The sequence below is a fragment of the Cupressus sempervirens genome, chromosome 1 (assembly GCF_028749045.1).
Source record: "Cupressus sempervirens isolate cs-2001-9-10 chromosome 1, ASM2874904v1, whole genome shotgun sequence".
Classification (NCBI taxonomy): domain Eukaryota; kingdom Viridiplantae; phylum Streptophyta; class Pinopsida; order Cupressales; family Cupressaceae; genus Cupressus; species Cupressus sempervirens.
The window spans coordinates 296,042,899-296,060,280 of NC_143118.1; the positions used below are offsets into that span (position 1 = coordinate 296,042,899).

The 17,382-nt window shown below is 35.9% G+C and overlaps 1 protein-coding gene and 1 long non-coding RNA gene across 2 annotated transcripts; one reads left to right on the forward strand and one right to left on the reverse strand.

Moving 5' to 3' along the window:
• Nucleotides 1-6,574: 6,574 nt before the first annotated feature.
• LOC149577281 (uncharacterized) lies at nucleotides 6,575-7,635 on the reverse strand. Its single transcript, XR_016362974.1, has 2 exons — nucleotides 7,129-7,635; nucleotides 6,575-6,979 (listed from the first exon to the last, which is right to left on the reverse strand). It is a non-coding gene; the product is annotated as an uncharacterized LOC149577281 (long non-coding RNA).
• Nucleotides 7,636-7,932: 297 nt separating this feature from the next.
• Nucleotides 7,933-9,756, forward strand: LOC149577282 (taxane 9-alpha-oxidase-like). Its single transcript, XM_089823163.1, has 3 exons — nucleotides 7,933-8,479; nucleotides 8,569-8,899; nucleotides 9,313-9,756. Exons 1-3 carry the CDS (start codon nucleotides 7,995-7,997, stop codon nucleotides 9,571-9,573), a joined length of 1,077 nt encoding a protein of 358 aa, XP_089679289.1. The 5' UTR covers nucleotides 7,933-7,994; the 3' UTR covers nucleotides 9,574-9,756.
• The last annotated feature ends 7,626 nt before the right edge of the window (nucleotides 9,757-17,382 follow it).

Below are 17,382 nucleotides of genomic sequence, written 5' to 3' on the forward strand. Positions count from 1 at the left end.
AGAGAAACATACTTACCTGAGGATTATGAAATCCAACTTCATAAAAGGAGACAGAGTTTAAGACAGAAGGAGCTAGATGTCACTACCTATACTGAAGAATTCCAAAAATTAAGCCTAAGGGCAAAGCAAAGTGAATGTGAAAGGGTAAAAGTTGCTAGTCTCAATGGATTGAGGTTGAACATTCAAGAAGAACTTAATTTATTGTGTCCTGATATAGTACACAAGTGTTATCAACTAGCATTGAAGGTGGAAGCCAAATTGAAAAGAAGGCAAGAACAAAATAGCAGAGGAAGAGGAAGAATTCAAAGGGGAAGAGGAAATTTCCAAAGAAGAGGACAAAACCATGAAGATCATAAGGAGATAAAGCAAGAAACCAGTCAAAGCGAAGGAAATTTCAGAGGTAACTTCAGAGGTAGAAGAGGTAGTGCAAGAGGTGGATTTGGTGGTAGAAAGGCAAGTCTGATTATTTGTTTCAATTGCAATGAGGAGGGGCATTATGCATCTAGGTGTTCGGATAGAGCAAGTTCAAGTTCACAAAGTGAAAGACGAACACATTTGGTACAAGATGATGAATACCAAGAGAAGCAGATGGCTGACTCAGATAGTGTACCTGAAAGAGGAGAAAGTTTAATGATGAAAAGAACACTTTTGAAAGTGCCTACTACCATGGAACCACCACAAAGGAAAACTATCTTTAGGACTGCTTGCAAATCTGGAGGTAAGGTATGTAAAGTCATTATTGACTCAGGATCTACTAAGAATTTAGTTTCTCTTGAGATGGTTCAGAAGTTAAAACTTAGGAGGATACCTCATCCTTTTCCTAATAAGATTTCATGGCTAACAAAGGGTCAACAAACTCTTGTAAATGAGCAAGCATGGGTTGATTTTCAGATTGGAAAGTATAAGGACAGAATTTTGTGTGATATAGTTGACATGGATGCATGCCACCTATTATTTGGTAGGCCCTGGCAGTATAATTTGTAGGCACAACATGATGGAAAACTCAATATATACACCATCAAGAAGGATGGAAAAGTGATTAGATTGATTCCATTTGTTGATCATGAAGAAGTGGAAGAAAATAAAGAGAGGAAAGCCAAAATTATGATGGTTGATAAAAACGAATTCTTACAAGCATGAAGGATGAACCTAAGCCTTGTTTTCTTTTGATGCCTAACTCACAACCACAAGAACCCATTGGAAATGATAGAAAGGAGGCTCAAACAAAGAAGGCAATTCCTAATAAAGTGAAAGAACTTTTGGCTAAATATGAAGGTTTGATTTCCAAAGGTATGCCAAAGTCTTTACCATCTATACGAGACATTAGTCATTGTATTGATTTCATTCCTAGAGCTAGTTTACCCAATAAGGCTGCATACAAGATGACACCACAACAAAATGAAGAGATTGCTAGACACGTAAAGGAGTTACTCGATTCTGGCTTGATTACGAAAAGCTTAAGTCCATGTGTTGTACTTGCTGTTTTGGCACCCAAGGAGGGAACCTGGAGGTTGTGCGTTGATTCTAGAGCCATTAATAAGATTACAATCAGATATAGGTTTCCAATGCCAAGAATTGAAGATTTGCTTGATTGTTTGGGAGGTGCAAATTATTTCTCCAAGATTGACTTAAAAAGTGGGTACCATCAAATAAGGATAAGAGCTGGAGATGAGTGGAAGACAGTATTCAAAACCAAATATGATTATATGAATGGAAGGTAATGCCATTTGAACTCTCTAATGCTCCTAGTACCTTCATGAGACTTATGAATGAAATACTCAAAGACTTCAATGGTAAGTTCATCATAGTATACTTAGATGACCTATTAATTTTCAGCAAGACAAAGAACACCTAGAGCGCATTGACATGGTTTTGAGAAGAATTCATGAGGAGAAATTGGTAATAAATTTGGAAAAGTGTTTGTTTATGCAAGAGGAGTTGACATATCTTGGTTTTGTGATCTCCCAAGGTAGCTTTTGAAGATGGATAAAGATAAAGTAAGTGCTATACTATCCTGGCCAACCCCAAGACTAGTTGGAGATGTTAGAAGCTTTCATGGTCTTACTACATTTTATAGGAAATTCATAAGAAATTTCAGTCATATATGTGCTCCTATATTAGAAACTATTAAAGAAGGAAGGAAGTGTAAGTTTGCATGGAGTCAATCAACAAATGAAGCTTTTGAATTTCTTAAGAAAAAGACTAGTGAGCAGCCAATTCTTTCTTTACCTGATTTTAACAAAGTTTTCCAAGTAGAATGTGATGCTAACAAGGTTGCTATAGGAGCAGTTCTTAGTCAAGAAGGAAAACCAGTGGCTTTCTCAAGTGAAAAACTCAATGAAGCCAAGCAGAAATACTCTTCATATGACCTAGAAATGTGTATGCATTGGTTCAAGCTCTCAAAAGGTGGAGACACTATTGTAATGAGCCTTGCTCAAATTGATCACAAATTACCCTAATTTTCTACTGGTAATAAATGGTTACAAGATGCACAATGAATATAATCCTTCTTTTCACCTGTTAATGCACTAAGAGAAAAGGATGCATCTACAACTAAGACATCTTTACAAGATCTGAATACAAACTAATATCAAATCCAAACTCTGGTATCATATATATAAATAAATGCTTAATTCTGATAAAGACTGACACCTACAGTAGTAGCATATAATATGCATGAATAAACAAGAGAAACTTGGTTTTTGAAGTCGCTTTGAGTCTCTATTGACAATGCAATCAATATCTCCAAGTATTATGGTATTATGCCCTAATGACAAGATAATACAGTGTTCCTGTAGCAAATGCCCTGCTTATTCTTCCTCTTCACCCCTGGCCCATGGCCACAAATTCGGCACAATAAAGTGACTATAATACCACCTCCAATCGGCAATAATTCAGGTGATGTTTCACACCCTCAAAATTGCTATCATTGGGAATTTTCGTTCCCAAAGACAAATTGATTATCTGCAGGCCCTTGGCTCCACAAATACATAGGCAAATGTCAATAACAAATCCAGATGCCTTCCCATGAGGCTCTCTCCTCTATTTATATTATTCCTACCCCCCATTTTAGAAGAATCATAAGTGTTATCTTATCGCACTATTCTGGAAGCTTCCTCCTTTCCAACAATAGATGAGCTATGCTTTCTCGACGATTCTCTAATATTAAATTGATTAAATATAAAGTCATCTTTTTAATTTTTAAATTATTTAATGACTTTATAAAAAATCAATTTAATTATTTCCACTTAGCCTTCAAAGGATGAAAGGCTAAGAAATCTATTGAGAGGCTAAAGAGATGGGAACATTACAACTACTTATTGCCAAAGGAGTTTGTTGTATATACCGATAACCAAGCACTCAGTTTTCTGAATAGCCAAGACAAATTAAGTCATAGGCACATGAAATGGGTGGAGTGTTTACAAGCCTATACCTTCACCATCAAGCATAAGAAGGGCATATCAAATAAGGTTGTTGATGCTCTTAGTAGAAGGAATCTGACTGTCTCCCAGATATAGCTGAAAAGTGTGGGAATTGAAGCACTCAAGGACATGTATGTAGCAGATCCAAATTTTGGTGACATTTACAAGGTATGTATGGAGTTTGGTGAAAGATACCATGCTGATTTTCCTGATTTTTTGATACAAGATAGACTTCTTTTCAAAGGAGGACAACTATGTGTACCCAGGTGCTCTATGAGGACAAACATTATCAAAGAGAAACATAATGGAACAATAGGTGGACATTTTGGTTTGGATAAAACTTTAGAATTGGTTAGAAGGTACTACTATTGACCTAAACTTCAAACTGATGTTAGAAACTTTCTGGAAACATGTATGATTTGTCAAAGGGCCAAAGGAAGGACTACAAATGCAGGGCTTTATCAACCTTTTCCAATACCATCTAGACCTTGGGAAAGTATAACAATCGATTTTGTAATGGGGCTGCCACAAACACAAAAGGGGCATGATAGTGTATTTGTTGTAGTAGATAGGTTCAGCAAAATGGCTCACTTCTTACCATGTAAGTCGACCAATGATGCTCTTCATATAGCAGATCTCTTTTTCAAGGAAGTCATAAGGATTCACGAGCTACCTCTCAACATAGTTTCAGATAGGGATGTGAAGTTTGTAGGACACTTTTGGAGAACTTTATGGAGGAAACTTGGAACCGATTTATCATTCTCATCAGCCTACCACCCTCAAACTAATGGCCAAACAGAGGTAGTTAATAGAACATTGGGCAATTTGTTAAGAACACTCACAAGACAACATGCAGTAAAATGGGATGTAATCCTACCCCAAGCTGAATTTGCATATAATGACTCCATCAATAGAAGTACAAGCAAGTCACCATTTCAAGTGGTGTATGGAATTCATCCTAGAGGGATTTTTGAGTTAAGAGATATGAGTTCACAACAACAAGTTAGTGCCCAAGGAGAAGAATTTGCTACAGCCATAAAAGAAATCCATGATGAAGTCAAAGCACAACTCCAACAAACCTCTAACAAGTATAAGAAGCATGCAGATCAAAAACGGAGACACTTAGAATTTGAAGTGGGAGATTTAGTATGGGCAAATCTCAAGAAAGAGAGGCTACCAAAAGGTAAATCTACCAAGCTTATGTTGAGAAAACTAGGTCCTTGTCAAATATTGAAGAAGTTTGGAACCAATGCTTATGAGATTCGATTGCCCCCTGAGATTGGCATTTCTCCCATCTTCAACATAGCAGACCTCACACCATGCAAAGCACCCACCGAAGAAATTGATATAGGATAGATTGCTGATACAGAAGACATTCAACGTCTACCATTTAAGCAGTCACCACAGCTAGAAAGGATACTTGACACCAAAGTCATACAGCAGACAAGAGGAAAGGAGTCCAAGTAGTATTTGGTAAAACTCAGAGGTTATTCGAATGTAGATGCTATGTCGATGACCGAACAAAATATCAAAAAGCAAGGTACCACTCTACAAGCACTCATCTCAAGTGGGCTTGAGATAAAATTTTCTGGGGAGTATGGTGCAGGAACACCCACATAAAATATTTTGGACATGATTTCTGCATGAAGAATTTATCCCGATTTTGTCATTATGATAAGATCTTTTCTTGGGATTCGTATAGATCATTGTGGGGTCACATCCTTCCCCGTTCTATATTGATCTAGAGTATTCTATAAGCTTTTCTTCCTATTTTGTAATAATCTATAACGTTCTGTCTTAGCAAGTATATATAGAGTTTTAGGTTTAAGTTTAGGTTTAGGAGCAAGTTTTTGGATATGAAATTACAAGAAGAAGAAATCTGTAAGAGAGAAAGTGTATACATTGTTCATTTGCTGAATTAATTAGAAGAATATTATTATCTATCTCTTTCTTGTGCTGATTCCCTTTGTTTTTGCTTCCGTTGAGTTTATCTCTGCATCAAGTTACAAAAATACCCATGGAGTATTCATGTTGAAAACATATCAGACTTGAAGCAAGCATATAGATACACATGGGATACAAGCATATCCATAGACATATGCAAGGCATGAAGCACTTACATAGATCAATAAGGTGATAGGAAGTGAAGCCTGAATATATGTATTGTGCACATAAATGTACAGAAAGCAATGAAAACCTGTATTGTGGACATAAATGTACAGATTGCAATGAAAACCTGTAAGGCAGAAAGCAATACACATGAAAACACACAAGGTATGAAGTAATGCTCACAAGGCATGAAACACCTAAGGTATGAAGTGATGCAAATGGGGACCTCCTTTTGGGCCTGTTAGTTTAGTGGTTTGCTTAGGTTAATTTTAGTGTGGCAACAATGTTGGACTCTCAGATGACGATGATGAGGTGTGCTCATGAAAAATGAAGCAAAATTGGGAATATAAGTCAGCACAATCATTCACAAGAAATGGATAGTTTCTGAACAGTTGAGCATAGTTGGAAGGACAACGTTGAGCCTCAAGAGATATCTCTTCTCTATGATGAGCTATGATTAGGTTCTAAAATGAAAGAATCTGGGCAGAGAAAGGAAACTGTGAAATCAGTCTTGATGGGAATGGGGAATTCAAGATGAATGATGGCTGAAGCCTGAAGCTATGCCCCCTGTCTCACTTCAAAGGGGTTCATTTACCAACAAATAGATGCCTGGTTGCCCAAGGTTAATATCCATGTTTCTGCTCCTTGGATCTCTCTATAATTTTCATACTCGGACAATCTAGCAGTACCAGGTAAGTAGTTTTTAAAAAAATGGAAATCACCTGTGTATATTCGGGTAAATATTCAAAAGGCAAAAAATTGTTTTAGGTATTCAAACAGAGTAACAAGGTTAGCAGGACAAATTGTGGCGGTAGATTCCAAGGTTGAGCATCAGATGATGAGTCCAGTAGATTCCAAGGTTGAGCATCAGATGATGAGTCCATTGAGCATCACCTATATGCAATGAGAGAATAAGTCAAAAAAACTGCACATATGGCATGCAGTTTTCAGAACTGGAGATATACATAAGATGTATGTTAGGTATGTTCAACTGATCGAGTACTACCTTAACTCTCTTGGCAAATTATGTCATTTAAGATGTATTGGAAAAGTAGTATAAGAGGTCTTCTATTCAAAAACAAAATCAGTAGCATGTATATGTAAAGCAAGAAGCTTACTTCATTTACAGAAATAAATCAAACAGGCAGCCTGATGAATTTATTTAGCAGAGCTTTAAAATAAATTTTAGAAAGTGAAAAATATGCATTTCCTTTCTAAATCTTTATCCAAAACTATTTTCTCTCCAGAGTAGCAAGAATCTGGGGTTTGCAATGGCACTGTGTATCCCGGTCATTGCAGGCACGCAAGCTTTCCACGTCAACGTAGTGGGGTTGTTTACGGAAAATCAGGCAGCAAAAACATCCATGGCTTTTCACCAGTAATGACCCCATCCATAGAGATGGGTCCAGCTCTTTCAATCACAATCAGCTGAATCCTCCTTGCTGCCTCTTCAACATCCATGAATCTCCGACCGGTTATTACAAGTTCAACAGAAATACAAAACACTTCACTTCACACGCAATCGAATACAATGAATGCAGTTACGAGATTCCGCTATTTTTCCTTTAATTAAGATAAAATTAGTTCAAGTGCTTACCTACGTCGCCCTCGTGACGCGTATGTTTGTTTCCTCCCTGCTGTCTCGTAATTCTATGGACTCTAGCATCTTCCAAAAATATTCATGAGATTCGTTTTTTTAGCGCAGACAAGGCTTTATATAGGTCAGAGTCACCCCAATAAAATAGGGCACAACAATGGATTATCGAGAGACAAGGATCGACGTCTGGGTTGCCCAAGTCGTTCGTCAATTTTGATCTTTTATCATAATCTGATTTCCCGAAGAGGTTCCAATCTGAACAAATGCCTTAAAATCGTAAAATAGTTGTGGTACAAGTTAAATAGTAATTCTTTATTTTAGGGCTCGACGTTTATGGTAATTACCCTGCTAGTAGAAGGCTACTGCTCGGAATAATCCATTTCCTTTCATCAAGATTGCTTAAATACCGAGCTATGCGTGTATGGCTGGCTCTGTGCTTATCCGTAAAAGTTTCTTCAAGATAATAAATTCAAATTTGACGTTCCCTCTTTCAGTAAGCCTTCTGTTTACTTTCATTGTCAATCCTTATGAACGTCCACATTTTTTAGGCTCTTTTTTAGTTCCTGTATTGAAAATGCATGTTTGCCGTTCTATTCATTGAAATGACCTGTTCCCTTGCGGACGTGGTTGTGCAGTTGTGTGTCTCCTTTCCATCTGATGGAAATTTCCTTTCCAATTTTTTTAATATTTCCGTCTATTATCTGTCCCCTTTCCTCGGTATTTTTCAATGTTTCTGTCTATTGTCTGTCCCCTTCCTTATCTTCCTCTGCGGCTATTTAAGAATATCCTGAGAGAAATTTGAATGAACTGTAACGTACATAGTATTATTACTGCGCGTGTCGGTGGGAAAAAGGCTCAATTGTGTCATGTCTTGTTCACAGGAAAATGAAATTACTCTCCCTGTGATTGACATTTCACAAATTTCCCATGCCATAGAAAGACAGCAAGAGGCAGGCAATCCCGCATTGACCAGATTCAGAGAGGCGTGTGAAGAATGGGGATTTTTATATATCGTAAACCATGGAATTCCTGCAGATCTTCTGCAAAATGTTGAATCCCAGGTCGCCCAGCTGCGCACAATCCCTCTAGAAATTAAAGGAAAGATTGCCACATCTAAACCTGCTGAGGATAAAGAAAAGGCGGCCACGTCTAACGCTGGAGAAAATGTGGAAAACGGCAGCACTTCTAACCCGAACAAAATTATAGGGAAGGCCTCCGTTTCTGTACCCAAGAATGGATACAATCGTACACCTTGGATCGAGAACTTCTGTTTCACGGAACTCCCACATTCAAATTCGGTGCAGGAAGTATGCGACAAGATATGGCCGGGGGAAGGAAACCCAAAGTTCTGGTAAGTTTTTCCAACTCCGCCTCTTTTTCTTCCGTTTCTTAACCCATAAACTTGATTCACTGTGTGCTGTTTTAATCGCGTTTTCGCAGCGAGACAATTCGAACATATATTGTCTCTGTGGCTGATCTGACAAACAAGATCAGTAAACTCATGGTAGCAAGCCTAGGATTGGACGTCGAGACTTTCTACCATAATGACTTCGAAAATCCAACGAGTCATATGCGTATAAACCTCTACGCCTCAGACAGAGAAATGTCAATGGACGAGGAGATCCCGCGTTCTCATACAGATATCGGCTGCTTTACTGTTCTTTATCAGGGCTACGATGGTGGCCTCCAAGTTCGATCCAAGGATGGGAAGTGGGTAGATGTGAATCCTCTTCCTGATTCATTTGTCATCAATGTGGCCGACAGCATGAAGGTATGAAAGCAACATCATATTTCCTTTACAACATTTTTTTTTCAACTTTTTCTCATATTGCTTAGGGTTTCTGGAATCGATTATAACTGTTTCGCATGCAATATGCTCATATATCTGTCGTCTCTCTTATTATTTTGTAATCAATTATCTAGGGCATCTCGAATCAATTGTACTTATTAAGCCCAAGAAATACTCCAAAGCCAACGGTTTCTGAAATCAATTAAAATCGTTTCTTCTGCAAGGCACTCAGTTATTTAGGGTTTTTGGAATCAATTATAATTGTTCCATCTTCAAGGTAGCCAATTATCTAGGGTTGCTGAAATTCAACAACATTTGTGAAGCTTATTACCTAGGGTTTCTGAATCGTATTTGTAATATTTGTATCTGCCTGGATGAATTTGTGCACCTTGCAGGCATGGAGCAATGGAAGGTACCGCAGCGCAGAGCACAGGGTTGTTTACAAAGGGTGGAAGAATCGCATATCCATACCCTATTTTGTGCAGTTTCCTCCAGATAAAGAAATTTGTGCCCCGGAGGAACTTGTGGACGATGATCATCCACGGCGTTACAGGCCTTTTACATTCTCCCAATACAGGCAAGCTTTTTATGATAATATGGTAGTTGGAAAGGTAGAGAACCCTGCAGATTTCATTGATACCTTTGAAGCTGTCTGATTCATCTGCATCTCTACCAATTACTCGCTAGTGTTTTGCTCTCTGTTCTTGCTCGCCTCTGCTATACGAGCATTGTAACAAGGATGTAATAAAAGAGGAGACTGAAGGAGAACCTGATAGAGGAAAATCCTTTTTTCTATCTAATTAGTTAGATAAATAGAATAAGGGTAAATTGTGGCGTTTTTTTCTTCTTTTTTTTGGGCTTATAGTGGCTTCCGTCAAGTTATAATAGTTTAATTAGATAGAATAGATTAAATCTAATAATTAATAATTATAAGAACACCAAATTGATAATGATAATGTATAATATAATTTAATTATAATTTAATATTTTCATAATATTTGAGATGTTAAAAATTCTTATATTCAATTTATAATTTTTTAAATTAATCATTTTTTTTTAAAAATTGTTAGCATTTAAAGTATTAATTTTTTGAAAATGTATTAAAATATGTTTGATCTTATTTCATATTTTCATATCGAAAATATTGCCTCATAATATGGGTATGCTTCCTAGAAATCCACCCTATAACACCCCAAAGGTATGAGCCAATAAAATTGAAGTAAAATAATTTTACGGATTTTAAAAATTATAAATCTCTCACATATACATTAGAAAAATTTAAAAAGGAACTCTCAAAATAAAAATATTGAAATGTAATTGGTTGAAATAAATAAAATTAATCACAACTTAAGTAGAACTGATTGCAATAGTATATTGCCTACGACAAATACAATAACTTAATCTTATTATCAAGAGACTCATATTATGTTTGATTTCATTACCGACACACTCTTCTCATGTCATGTATGCTATGAGAATATGTTATGTATATTATGAGATAGAAGTAGGAGGAATATAGAAGAATAACAAAGAAATGAAAATAAATATTGAAGGATAGATATATAGTTATAAAGGTTTTAGATATATAGTTATAAAGGTTTAGGAAGAGAGGATAAAGAAAGCGAGACATTTTTAGATATAGAGACAAGAGAGGAAGAGGAATAGAAACAATAGATAGTTAAAGGGGGAGAAGGAGAGAGAAAGATAGAGATATGGAGATAGTTATATGATGCTACATCCCAAATTTTGCTTAATTTAAAAATGTTCTTATCGTCGTTGAGATTTCATGTGAAGTTGATTGACTGGTTAATTTAGTTAAACATTACGGTTTCATGTGAAATGAAAAAGTTGGTTATTTGTTATAATTTCATAGAAAGTGAAATGGCGGTTAATCGTTATGATGTTTTATGAAAATGATTTATTGTTATAGTAACCTTGATTTTACCAATCAATAAATATGTATTATTAAAAAAATATATACTAAGCATTAACTTAAAAGCTAAGAACTAAAGTGTTACCTTATAAATTGGATTGATCTCAAAGCTTCTTGAGATATCTGTCATGTCTTAATATAGCAATACCATAGTATCTACATATTATCACATATGTATATACACATATATGTGTATAGGTGTAAATTTGAATGAGACATATATATATGCCACTTGATATATGACGTATACACTTGATATGTTGTTGGAATATCACACACACATATCTGTGTGTGTGTGTGTGTGTGTGTGTGTGTGTGTGTGTGTCTATAAATATAGGTACACACATGTTCACGTACATATACAAGTGTATGTAGATATAGTATGATATTTTATATTAATACATTAGTGTGAGTTATTATTTTTCCTTGGCAATAGTTTTATTATTTTATCATGAGCAGTCATATTTCTCTATTATTCATCAGGCCTTGTATTGTTCAATGATCATTTTACTAATAGTGTCACATATGTGTTGATGGCTTTTGGTTGTAACTCATTTCCACCTTCTTACTTTCTTGCTCATAACTGGGCATGCAGCTGAGTAAGGCAAAGATCTATTTTGTTTGATAGTTCATATTGAGTAGCATTCAAATCATTGACAGAGTTATTACAACTTCATACTGCTGACACTGCATTTTCATAATATATTACACACTCTCATTTTGCCTACGAATCCTTCATACTTTATTGTAGTCACACACAATTGCTATTTCCATTGGCCTTGAATTATTCTCTTCACCTTAAGTAGTGAATCAGTCGTCATCGTGGTGCAATCATTTCACTGAGAATTCTCTTGCTCATATTTTCCATAAGGTATCAGACTTCTTAGTGGAAGACACATGCACATAAGTGTCAAGAGAGGCATTAGAGATTATTTCAATACTTATCTACTCTATCTTTGTAGCCTTGGTCTTGCTTCCACTCTAATCTAGGAAGACCAACATAGTCGAGATGAAGGGTGTGAGGCTGAAATTATTGAACGATACTCTTGCATGATTAAAAAGAAGGAATCATTAGTAACTCAAACAAGAAAATAAGTTATTAGACAAAATTGTGTTAGCTCATGATAGTCCTTAATGTAGTATTTTTGTCAAGTTGAGCAGTGGGTGATTAGGTACATAGTGCCCACAGAGGTCCTTGGCCAAGGTAGGTTAGTGGCATGCTTGTTGTTGTGATCACTAGAAGTCGGGGTTGCTAGCGGTTGCAAGATAGGTGCATGGAAGGTATCCAAAGCATAGTTGATTTTTTAGTCGACACTCTAACACTAGGATGCTCAGTGGTTGGACAATGGTGTCCCAAGCCTAATCCCAAGGTAGGGAGGGTCTTTCTTAGTAGAGATTGTGTGGGGACACTTAAGGGTCCACATTTGGGAGGTTAAGCCCTTGGTAGTGCTTATCCTCTCTTCCAGATGCCAAGGATTGCAGGAGATTTGCATGCAAGATAGCTACATTTTGGGTATTTTACTTTCTTAATTGTGCATTCTAATTTATGTATTATTAGATGGTTATTATAGTTAGTCTCTCTTTTATTGGAATAAGAATCGGTTAAATATGTTACTCCTTTTACTTAATTATATAAATTGAAATGAAACTCTATTTCATGTGTAAATGATACTATGATTGTTGTAATGGTCCTTCTTGTGAGTCTGAAAAGAATTGTTATTTTTGTATTTAAATCAATTAAAATAGGATTAGAAATTTTAGCTTGTTACATATGGTATCAAAGCACTAGGTTCAACACTGAACCTTGGGCTCATCATTATCTTAGCTAGAAAAAAAACTTTTAAAATGCAACATTAAATGAAAAATAAGATGTACACCCGAATTACTCTTGAAAGAAACCCTGTCACCATGTATTCTTCTATCTAATTGAGAACATGTCAAAGTACAACTACTCTCTTTGTTCTAAACCCAAAGATGATGAAACTTTAGCCCATGCTTTGCTTCGGATCAAGAAGGAGAGAGTCAAGGGAACTCATGTCGAGAAGGCAATTTTGAGAACCAAACTCATTGAGGCTTGGAATGCCAAGCAAACGAATCCATTCATGATCTATAACAAACCTTGTAAAGGATCTTGTAAAGGGAAGCATACACCCAAGGAAGAAAACAAACAAAATACCCAACAATAGGGTGTCCAATTCCCTTAGAAAGATTTATGTTAAGCTATATTGTTATATCCTCAAAAGAGGAAATTTTGTAATATTGTTATAGTTGCAACAAGAAAAATATTTCTTTTTTCGAATAATAATAAGAACAAATGATATTTTGTATTTAATTTATTTTGAGCAAATAACGGTATCTTCTCTCTCTTCCTAAGCATACGTATGAAAACATAATATTGATAAAGGAACCATTTGTATATTTTGGGAAAACAAACACCATGGTAAACAATGGAAACAATATAGAGAATGAGATGTCCAATGGGACCATTCCTCAAAATTTAGTCCCTTAGAATTGTGCCTCACATAATTTTGTTCCTCCAAACCCCACAAACCTATTAGTCCAAGTCTTGTGGGTCACCCAATGTAGGATGGAAAACATAGAGAAAAGAATGAATGCATTGGTAGCTCAACTTACGCAAGGACAGGAGGATACCCACTCCTCTCCTCCTCCTAGAACTAAGCAGGAGTTATCTTCTCATAGTACATAGGAAACCAAACCTACTAAAACACCATCTGAAAAGCAAAAGAAGCAAGAGATAGTCAGTGATCTATTGACTGACATTAAGATAATTAAACTCCCTAGATTTTCCAAATCTAAATCTGGTGAAGTCACTGAGGTTTGGTTAACTGAGATGGAAAATTACATTGAGATCAAAAGTTTTTCTAAAACCTCCAAAGTAGTTTGGTGAATTTATTACCTTTCAAAAGAAGTATCCATATGGTGGGGAAACACCAACATAGAACTGAATATTAAGACTACCAATGTTGTATGGCACATAGTTGTCTCTATTATTAAGAACCAATGATTACCCCTAGAAAAAATTTATGATCAAAAGTTATTGGACTTCTAGAACCTTAAACAAGAATATCTGATAGTACACGAGTACTCGAAGAAGTTCACTCATCTACTAAAGTATGTCCCTCTTATTAGCAAGATAGGAACCTAAAGGTTAGGAAATTCGTTATAGGGTTAAACAACAAGATTGAGGGAGTGGTTGAAGTTCTCACCCCACGAACCATGGAGGAAGCTCTTGAGAGAGCATCCGATATGAACACAAGATTAAAATGCATAATTCCATCTGAGATAAAAAAAGGAAAACAAATTGGACCACCAACAAATCAAACTCAAGGACACACAAAAAGATTTTTAAAAACATTAAGCCCAACAAGACACAATACATAGAGAATAACAATAAAGAGTTTAAAGGTAATTCCAATAGTGGTAATGGCAACAAGGAAAGTGAGAAGAAAGGGTTTCTTAAGGTTTGTTTCACATGTGGTGAAGACCACTACGACAACCAATGTCCAAATAAAGAAATCTCTAACTAGCAACCTTGACCTACTTAGCAAGTTATCTTTCAGCAGAAGATATCTATAGCCTTGGATATTCATCAGGCATAGCAACAATTGGGCCCTATAGAAAATTTGAGTAAGATTTATGGAAACCCCATCTCTATTTTAATTGATAATGGAGCCACAAAATGAGAATGAAAGTGATAATAGTCAGAAAGAGGTAGTTAAAGAGCATGTTGATGAATTCAAAGAAGTACTTGTGAAGGCTTGTAATCCAGAGAGTTCACATACAGTATTGGGAGAGCAATTCTTTGATGCACCTAATGGAAACTTGAAGTCACAGATTGTTTGTAGCTCAACCTGTCTGAATTAAGTTATTGTAGAAGCAACAAAGCATTAGTGATCAAAACTAATGTTAGAAAGTGAGTTAGAGATTGTGTAATTAACAAAAGGTAGAAGACATAGAGTGGAAGCTATGGTTTTATGCTCAAGTCTTAACATGATCACAGTAAGTAGGAATTGTAAGAACAATGTCACTGATAGATAGAGATAATATTCTAATTTTGTGGTAGATGTGCATTTATTTCATAGTGCGATTTGAAATGATTTAAGGATCGTGAACAAGATTTGATGTACCATCTATTCATGTGAAGTGTCTCGAGCAAATTGAAGAGTAATTTCACAAAAATTGAAGTGTGAAGCAATTTTGTGAAGCCAAAAGTTGCAGAAGCCCTAAAATCATAAATTTGAGGTATTTTACGAAGTATTGAATCTAGTTTCATGAAGCATTTATAGTTATAAAGGAATGGCTAGTCAAAGGGTGTATGATGTTAGTGATAGATCAAGATATGAGTTCAAGAAACATCCATTTTTTTCTTTATTAGATGATCTTGTAGGCGCATTTTCACAAGTTTCAAAAAATGTGTTACATGTAGAAGATATAAGGAATTATATACATTGCAAAATTGAGAGTATAGGTGATGAGGAGATTCACAAGGACTTAGTAGTCATGTGTAATAATGACTTATCCCTGAAGTTTGAGTATGTGCACCTTGAAGATTTGAATTTGGTGAAGTATATGTTCTACACAAAATTTGGCAATCACGAGTGGACCCAAATTATATTGAGCAAAATACATGATGATATGTTCTAGTTAAGTGATGCACAAATTGTCATTAACAATGACCTAATCCATAAGGTCATAGGATTTAGCAAGGAAGGTTGTAATCCTTTTAATGAGAAAAGCATCAAGAAATTAGTGGAGACAAACTTGAAAATCAAGTTTGACAGAAGGAATACAAGGGTTGATCCTATTTAGGATAAATCAGTCAAATTGTTGACCAAAATCTTAGGGTACAAGTTGAACCATGGATCAAGGGTAAACTCTATACTAGTTGGATTCCTTTGTACAACATATGTGATGGTCGTTGAAAGGAGAAAAGTAAATTTGTGTCATATTGTTAGAGTGTAGCTATTGGATAATATTGCAAAGATAAAGAAGACAAATAGTGCAATATTTGGATTTGAGTCCCGACTAACTCATTTGTTCTTCTTTGTTACAAGGAAGTTTCCAGAGTGATAAATTGGGATAGCCACGAGTGCACAATGAAGATTATAACTCTAAGCTACATATCTAAACCTAAGAATGTCAAAGACATTGATATTGATAGGATGATGAAGAATTTTAGTCTAAGGTGAAGTTAAGGTCTAGGATACCTCCCTCTATGGTAGAGAAATATAAGGATGATTTATACTTCATGTTGGAAACTAATAACAAATGCATGGAAGAAGTGATACCTAGAGCAAAGTTCATTGAGCCTATAGGCTATGAGATGAGTGTAGAACTAACTGAAGGGTATGTGCAGATCATACTCGAGTCTGAGTAGGACTAAGAATGTCCTAGATGGGGAACATATGATGAAAGATTAAGGATTGTAGAATCTAAGCTCCACATCAAGGAGAGCAAGAAGAAAGTAGAGAAAGAGACAGATTTCATCCTCAAGGAATCTAGCATGACTAGGCAGGAATTCAATGAGCTGAAGGAAATTGTTCTGGAGATGAAGGCTAGTGAGAAGACAAAAGTGTTCGCAGCAACACCTATTGCAATGATAGAACCTTCAGGAGTAATGGTGGCACAACCATTTTTGCAAGCTCCCATTGCACCATATGCAATAGTTGCACAAGTGCAACCTGTAAAAGCAAGCTATGAGCAAGCAAGAAGGTAGTCAAAGGTGGAAGCACCTACTATGCAAAGGAAGTGAGGAAGATTGGTGAAGGTTAAGCAAGAACCTACACCTCAAGCAAAGAAAAGAGTAAAGTAGACTAGCAAGGGGTCGGGAAAAAGAACGAAAACCATGCAAGTGAGTGGTTCTGAAAACTCAAATGATGATGATGAAGATAAACCTATTAAGAAAGATGCGAGAAAGCCAATACAACCACAGGAAAGAAGGCATGGAAACCAAAGGTAGAGAATCTGAACATGCAGATTATAAATGATGACAATTTTGTTCAATTGAATAAATTTTATAGCATGTATAGAAGTACAGATAGGAGGCAATTAGAGAATGCTATAATAAGAAACATAATTATGAGAAATAAGAGATTTGATAACATTCATAATAAAATTCTTGAAGACCTATACAATAGGTTGATCAATAGGAAGAGAAGAGTAGTAGAAGAATATTTGAATATGAGGATTACATCCATAAATAAGTTTTGTGATGTTGGACCAAAAGAGGAATCTGACAAAATTGTGAAGGGTATTGAGCCCTTGCCAAGGAACAAAAGAAGAGAAAGTCTTTTGATGGGAGGTAACTATGAGGAGGTAAGGCAAGAAATAGAGGAGGCTATAGTGAAATATATGTCCTATGTACCTAAGGAGACTGCACAAGAAAATGTTGATAGTCTAGTGTATGTACAAGAAGATGCACCTTCAAGTAAAGAGGAAGAGGTAGAAGGGACACAACAAGAACTATCTCCACCTCATCTTGTTATGGGTACTGAATCCATGCAAGTGGATA